General features: G+C 37.7%; 1 protein-coding gene across 2 annotated transcripts; it reads right to left on the reverse strand.

Annotated features, from left to right (window-relative positions):
- Positions 1-397: 397 nt before the first annotated feature.
- LOC106180469 (uncharacterized) lies at positions 398-5070 on the reverse strand. 2 transcript variants are annotated; one of them, XM_086994305.1, is made up of 4 exons: positions 4919-5070; positions 1676-1822; positions 856-1278; positions 398-696 (listed from the first exon to the last, which is right to left on the reverse strand). In XM_086994305.1, exons 2-4 carry the CDS (start codon positions 1773-1775, stop codon positions 671-673), a joined length of 549 nt encoding a protein of 182 aa, XP_086850431.1. In that variant the 5' UTR covers positions 1776-1822; positions 4919-5070; the 3' UTR covers positions 398-670. The 2 variants fall into 2 exon arrangements, with proteins under 2 accessions (XP_086850431.1, XP_013419910.2); XM_013564456.2 differs by having other exon boundaries at positions 1676-1753; positions 4919-5068.
- Between the last annotated feature and the right edge of the window lie 3026 nt (positions 5071-8096).

The following is an 8096-nucleotide window of genomic DNA, read 5'->3' on the forward strand; positions in this document are numbered from 1 at the left end:
TTTAGAACTGAATTTAGAAGTAGTTACTATTGTCATACATTAGTTCTTCACCTAGCCACGGTCAACATGAACTCGAATATGACAAAACGCGGTATGTCAAGTCATAAATTTAGTGCGCGGTGGCAGTGGTAATGGAGAAAGAGAATAACACACACACACACACACACACACACACACAAAAAAAAAAAAAAAAAAAAAAAACGCCCAACATATCAGACAGATTGCAATTCAAACTCAGTGGAAAATCGTATACGACCTCCGCTTTAACCCCCTCACCCCCCCCCCCCCCCCCACACACACACACACACACACACCTGTGTACTTCCCATGTGTCTGCTAAAAAATAAAATGAAATAAAAATAAAATGAAATAAAATAAAATAATAAAATTAAAAAAAAGCATTTCGTCTCTGCATTTATTATCAGGTTCATTTGAAATGATCCAAAGATCGAGCGCTTCACTTATCTTGCGCCTGAGGCTTTTGTCAAACCGATATATATATATTTTTTTTCTTCTTTTTTTAAAAGATCAAACTACCGAAAAAAATTAATTTTAAATAAAATCTACAGGTGAACATCTAGTCTATTCCACGCATAAGGCCATTGAACGTGGAGCCTTTTTTTTTTTTTGCATATCAAACGTCCCCGGCCTAGGCGTGAGTGACAGGAGATTAGTTGCTACAGCTTTTCTGCAACACTGAAATGATACAAAAACAAATAAACACAAGTAGAAAGTATGCAGTTTGCAGAGTAGAGAGAGAAAGGGAGGCCACTCGGCCACAGTATATGCTTTCATATCAATTGTACAGTAGAAAAAAAACATGGGTTATATGTTGTACACAAAATATACACGAACCTATTTTCTCCGGCTTGAAACTGGCATCTGTCTTAAACAAGGGATGGCGGTCGTATGGTCGTATCTGCAGCCTGAAGTCACCATGGCGGATAAAGTGGTTGGGGTAGTTCACTGATTCGTACGCCGTGTACCCTCGGAAGAAAAGGTTAGGTCGAGGGATAAAGGAGGCGTTCTCGTCAAAGGTGCTAGCATTCCTTGGGTTCTTCGAGCTTTCGAGGTGCAAGAAAAAATTATAGTGACGGAGATAGGAGCATGGATGCTCCAGGGACATGAAGGAGACGGTTTTCTTCCCGTTCTTCTTCCCGCTTAACCCTGGTAAAATGCGAAAAGCATCCCCGCCGTAGCCCTGTTTGATGTATGCGTCGCCATTGTCCCTCACCCCCCAGGTATAATCCTCGTAATTTTTGGACCGAAGAAGCACAACTGCAATGGAAAAAAACATTATTATTTAGGATTTATTTCCCATCCCCAAGAGTTGTTGTCCGTTTCGATATCAGTGAGGAAAAAGAGGACTGATATTTGTCTTTTTATATTTAATTTGAAAAAAAAAACAAGTTTTATTTAAATAGTCTGCAACAATGTACTTTGAAAGTAAATGTTGTATATTGCCTTGTGCACTATAATAAAAAACATATAATTGCCAAAATGCAAAGCAAATGAAATCAATGTACATTATTTTGAATATACATGTAACATGCGGAAATAATCGTTTACAATAGTAAAAATATTAAATTATATTTATTAATTCATTATAATAGCTATACAAGTAAATTCTGATATAAAAGATTCCGATAATCAAAGACATTTGCAGGTGACTTACTGGCTTTCTGGGCGGTAACCAGCGGCAACAACACCATGAGAGTGGCGGCGATGCGCAAGAAAAACATCTCCAGTTTTCCTAGAAGGTATATAAAAAACATTCTTCAGGTGCAGACTTTCATAGATGATCTTTAAACACGCGAATCAACTGAAAAAGACGCAATGGAACAGAACAATATTTAGAAAAAATGGTGGAAATCATCCGGAATATCCTAAAACTAAACTGTCGGCACTGCTTGAAGTTATGCGAGACTAGAAATCGTAGAGCGCTGAAGTTAATGTCTATTTTTGAGTTTCCAGTTTCGTTTTTCAAAAACGAACCTGGCAACCAGAAACTAGTGTCGTTTTTCAAAAAAACTAACTTGGGAACCAGAAACTAGTGTCGTTTTTCAAAAACGATTCTGGCAACCAGAAACTAGTGTCGTTTCTCAAAAACGATTCTGGCAACCAGAAACCAGTGTCGTTTTTTGAAAAACGATTCTGGCAACCAGAAACTAGTGTCGTTTTTCAAAAACGATTCTGAGAAGCCAGAATCGTATTTGCGGGGAGAAACAGGGGTGGGCAGACGGAGAGGCAAGTTTAAGTGGGGGTGGGGGAATAAGGGTAAGGTTGAAGAGGGGGAAGGGGCCCCCGGGGCCTCCCTTTGTAGTTTGAAGTGTAATTTTTAATATTATTGAATATTTCAAAAACGATTCTGATGCCCAGAGACCAGTGTCGTTTTTTGAAACACTGAGAGTTGCCCGTACCCCGTAGGCAATAATCGGCGACCGTCTCGGTCTCAGCGCACGTCGAGGAGATACCGTAAAACCCTGCCCGGCTTTCGCGGTCATGGTCAGAAATGTGCAGCATTCACACGATACGCGAGGGCGCAACAGTAGGGCTTCACGTGACTCAACTAACCAATCACAGCACAAGAATGGCATCGCACACAGACTCTGTGATAAGTGCTCAGCCCATTGTCAAGTAGTGTTAGTTCATGGTAACAAGCGTCTGATATGTGCAGAGAAGTTTATTATTATAATATATATTGTTCTTATTGTTACATTATTAAATCTTACTCTGTATCCAAGTAGTAACTATACTGTACCAAGTCAGGTACTGATGATGTGCAGAGGTCATATATTCCAGAATAAGCCATTACCACTGATTTATAACTTTTATTTTTGTTTAATTATGTTATTCATGGAAGGGTTCATGAAAGATTATTTTAATTTGTTAAATCGTGATCTTATTCTTTTTATATTCAAATAATTGAATACTGTGGGTAAAATTGGTCTTCCACTTCTTATTTGCATTTTCCTTTACTACAAAATTATTTTGGAACAGTCGCAGCATTAAAAATTTAAATAAATAGCAATCTTAAAGAAGAATTTTGCATAATTATTAAATGATGATAGGGATTTTGGATTAAGAGCTTAGTTAAATACTGAGTAGTGATACGGTCAGTCAATTTATGAAGAATCTGATAATATGATTGAAAATACTGATTGAATTCTTGGCCTTGCACTGGGCAGTTTTACATTTGTGCCAAGTGCTCTTTTTGGACTCCATTGTACAGTGGTAAAAATTTTTCAATTGCCATGAAAGTTTTTAATCAGACTCTGTATGGTACTGCTATCTGCTGGTGCTACTGCTATCTGCTGGTGCTATCGGCAACGAATTAATTTGCCTTTGTTTCTGAGTGAATCTACCGTCTAAAAACACTATTACTAAAAATATTTGCGTTTTGTTGAGGGTAGGCTGGGCAATACACGGCAAACTTCTTAGTACGTGTGTACAACATATTAAAAAAAAAAAAAAAACCCTAGCGATATTTGGTCAGGAGTTGCTTGAAGCATAGCACAGCGTTGCTGTCTATCGGCATCAGGCCGTTAGTTTGTCAATTCTCACGAATTCTCACGAATCGCGAACCCATTCATTTTCCTATGGCAATCTAGCAACTCATTAAAAATGCACGCATGCGCAGTGGGCTAGGCGTGACGTCATGCAGTGCATTTCTGGGGATGGAGGGTTACCTAATCGCGGTACACGCACACCGCTGGTTGCCTCTCCCTCTGCCCACCCCTGTTTCTCTTCGCAAAAACGATTCTGGCTTCTCAGAATCGTTTTTGAAAAACGACACTAGTTGTTGGATGCCAGAATCGTTTTTCGAAAAACGACACTAGTTTCTGGTTGCCAGGTTCGTCTACAGGGGGGTGGGGGAGGGATAAAAAAAATTAAAAAGCATAAAAAATCAATGTTTACGTTCTGTCAGTTTTAATCGTTGTCACATCGCACTCGATAGCCCTCCATTAGTTATTTTCCGATCACCTTAAGCTATTACAAAGCCTGTAAAATCTCGATTGCATTTATTTTTAGTGGTGAGACGTGTTTTTCTGACGATTTCCACTCGTATCTCCTTAACAGCAGATATAGTTAGTTAAGGGGATAAAACGCCTAAAGCAAATTTTTGGCAAACTGTTACTACTCAACAACATTCTGTTCTGGCTCTTGTTTAGTCATCATCTTAAATAATTGCCCCATGTCATTCAATATGTTTACGTTATTTTATTTTGAATAAATATCTTCTTGCCCATTTTTTTTCGTCGAAGTATGAACCCAGCACACGTTAAAACGTTAAAAAAGCTCCTTGTTTGCTTGGAGTTGTTGTTATAGGTAATACACTCACACACATATCACGAGCATAAGCCAGATTGAAAACCAGGCATGATTTGAAATCCCCTTAGGAGAGTTTTCCGCACCTGACTGATCTGCAATCTTAAAACACTTGGGATTCCAAACATTTTTTTAAACATTTTCACTCAAAGTGTCACGGAAGCAGCGCAGAATTTTCAAAATGTTTATCGAAATACACACAGTATTGACATGCTTTTCAAGAACCCGTATGTGAGGCAAAAAAAAAAAGATGAAGTAAATATTGTGTATATCCGCATGCAACATACATGTACATGTAGTTTATACAATGTGTTCTTGCTCAGAGATTCTTTACACACACACACACACACACACACACACACACACACACATATATAGTTGCGATCATTCTATTTTAAATTGTCTTTGACTCTGAATATCAATCTGGCGTAGGCAGTTTTATAATCTGTTTATAATCTGTCAGGATTTCAGTCTGGCCTGTGACATATACACCTGTATGTTTGAATTATTGTATGGTGTCGATAAATTATAATACAAATACGTCTTACAAAGCTTTTACCTACCTGTTTGATACAAAGATTTTACCTACCTGTTATGTCACTGTGATACCACAAGTGTTTCAGAAGTCTGCTCTCTCTTTCTCTTTCTCTCTCTCTCTTGAACAGTCGAGGGCAAACTGACTGAGTAATGCTTATTTCAACTACTTACTAATAGATCTACCGACAACGCCTGTTCATCAAATCTGTCAGAATATTATTTTTTAACGCAGTTGTGTCAAAATTGCTGAAAAAAGGTTCAATAATTCGTAATTATGTGTCATTTTCTATGCAAAAACAAATTCCCTACTAATTTTAAATGTATAACATAGAGGCCATTGATTAATTAGACCCCGATTTCATACATTTTAAATCAGACAGGTTTGATTAATCTCAAGTTGTATCATTTGGTGGAGTGACAGCTGAATTGTTACATATGGGTAGTTTTCCTTTTTGATATAATATCGTTAAGCAGCCTTTTTTGTTAATATGCCCATTCCTTTTAAAATCTCTAGAGCCTGTCAGTGTGTTTGGCAAAGGTCTTCAATCCCATGGAGGTTTAAAGTCACACCTTGAAATTGCCAATAGTATGTGAAAAATTAAAAATTCACAAAAACATGTATAACTTCCAGAAAAATCAACCAACCATGCTTGTTATCCAGATAAAGCTGCATTTAAGTCCTATGTTTCTTTCCTGTAAGTTTAAGAAGAGTTAGTGGCATGCTTTTCCTTTGATGGTCACTATGGCAACAGTGCCCAAAATAGGTTTTTCTTCAATTTTGATGCAATATCACATAATGCTTAACAGCATAGTCACCACCAATCTTTAACAATGCACTGCAGGTAACATGGGTGTGTAGAAAATGTGAATAGCTTAATTTTTCAGACCCATGAAATTTCTAAGTCATACCTTGAAAATGCTAACATGTACACCAGAGATAACTGTACTGTAATGAATTTCTTTCCCTTTTCAACACGTTTTACATAAAAAAAAAAATAATAATAATAATCAATTTCCTGTCATTTTTTTTAGCTCAACTAAACTAAGAAAATTGTTGACAAAGGAAAAATATAAGTAGAACAATTTAAAAGGACGTAGCTGTACCAAAAAAAAATAAATAAATAAAATCCATTTCTCGATTTTTTTTAGATGCAGCACCCAATATGTACAATAGAGATATTTTTTGTATCGATAACCCTATAAATGGTTTATAAACAGTTTTTTTTTTGGTAGAAATAAAGCGTTTTAGATAACCCCACCTCAATATGCAAAAATGAAGTAACAGATCTAGGTCACGTGGTGATGTGGGGACAAAAAAGCCAAAGGTCTTTGCAACAGCTGAGCTTCAAACTGAATACAGTGAAGCGAGGGAAGGTTATGATGAACGGAGTTGGGCAATTTTCGTTATATGCCTCAGTGTGTTGACGTGGGATGCACCAAAACGCCAGAAAGGGGTCTGGCATTCGTTGAAAATCTTTTTCTTTGCCTGTGACGGTCTTTCGTGACTTTTTTTTTTCTAACTACGGTGACAATATATGTGATGCTCGAGACTATGGTCGCCTCGAGTGGTTTAGATCATATCAAAAGCTGACAATCTTTCAAATTAACTATCATCAATTAACTAAACACAAACACCCACTTGCCTGCACACACGTAGAGGTACATAACACAAGCAGACTGACAGTCACTGGATATATCTGAAAAGGAAAGGGCAGATCGTGCGGCTGATCGTAACTATATCTGAAAGAAAAACTACCCCAATGTAACAATTAAGCTGTTACATCACATGACACTTTTTGCCCCAAATGATACAACTTTATATTAACCAAAACCCGTCTGATTTAAAATGCATTAAATCGAGGTCTAATTAATCAATGGCCTCTATGTTATACATTTAAAATCAGTAGGAAATTTGTTTTTGCATAGAAAATGACACATGATTACGGATATTGGAACCTTTTTTTCAGCAATTTTGATATGGCAGTGGCACAGGTACATAACACAAGCACACTGACAGGCTCTAGAGATTCTTTTTTAATGAAATTAAGGGCAGATACCGAGATAGGCCGCTGAAGGTAACTATATCAGAAAGGAAAACTACCCTAATGTAACCAAATACTACCCTAGGTTCTAGATTCCGGTATTGCCAGCTCGATCTTGATTTCATATATAACCCATATCAACAATACCGGCTCTAGCGAACAGCGGCCATGTTACACTTCCGTCAATCAAATAGAACTGCTCTGCAGTGAATCTGCAGTTGAATGTCATCAGACCAAAATGAAACAGATTTAATTCTGCTTTATTTAAATTTATTTGCTGTATTTGAGATGTAAAGTGAAAAAAATGAATAATATTCTTCGAAAACAAAGATATATCCAATGTTTTTGTATTTTTTGCTTATCAAAGAACATTTAGTCCTGAGAGATACACGTGCAAAATACACGTGCTTGCCGTGTGCCAAATTTGACAGCTACACTGTATGCCCGTTACCACTATAAGGGCTGCGCAATGGCTACACCAAAATCAGTTTTTAAAGCAGAATGTTGCCTGTATTGTGGCACTGACCTTCGACTGCAAGATATTTTCAATTCAAACTTCGTCAGGCACTTTGCTTCTCGTCTCGTCTGCACGAGATAACTTCAGCGCGTGGCGGGAAAGGCAGCTCCAGGCGGCCAAATCTGTGACGTACGAGACTTATGACTTCCAATTATGGATCCAGGCGGACACAGCTGTGACGTGTGACTTCCAAATATGGCAGCACCCCAGGCAAAATTTTGAAGAAGAACTCCCTCAGATTGTCGCTGTTCGTCAGAGCTAGTAAAAGCTACTCCATCACAAGGTATATTTAAGCTAGCTAGCTTTTACGTTGCTCTGACATTCAGGGTACCAAATACATGACATCTTTTGCACCAAATGATACACATTTTGAGATCAATCAAAACCCGTTTGATATAAAGTGTGCCATATGACATCCAAGACTAATACATCAATGGCCTCTTTGCATATTTGAACCGTACCAGCAATTTTTATAAAAACAGCGGCACAGCAACGTAAAATGGCAAGATTAATAATATGACAAATCATATAAACCTCCGTCTTCGGTAGATCTATAAATAATAAGTTTGGCATGCCCCCTTTCCCCCTCTCCCCTTCTTGCTCTTTGGTGCCTTTTTAGGCATTTTTAAAACCTACAGGACTAAGTGGCCTTCCTTTCATATACAGCACAA

This window comes from Lingula anatina, chromosome 8 (genome assembly GCF_051362555.1).
Source record: "Lingula anatina isolate TDL-2025a chromosome 8, LinAna3.0, whole genome shotgun sequence".
NCBI classification, from domain to species: domain Eukaryota; kingdom Metazoa; phylum Brachiopoda; class Lingulata; order Lingulida; family Lingulidae; genus Lingula; species Lingula anatina.

Bases quoted from the DNA above. Each gene is read 5' to 3' on its own strand.
- LOC106180469 (XM_086994305.1), bottom strand. From the start codon at position 1,775: ATGTTTTTTATATACCTTCTAGGAAAACTGGAGATGTTTTTCTTGCGC. The intron at 1,279-1,675 runs GTAAGTCACCTG...TTTCCATTGCAG, and splicing joins GGTTACCGCCCAGAAAGCCA to TTGTGCTTCTTCGGTCCAAA. The intron at 697-855 runs GTTCGTGTATAT...GTATCATTTCAG, and splicing joins TTTCAAGCCGGAGAAAATAG to TGTTGCAGAAAAGCTGTAGC.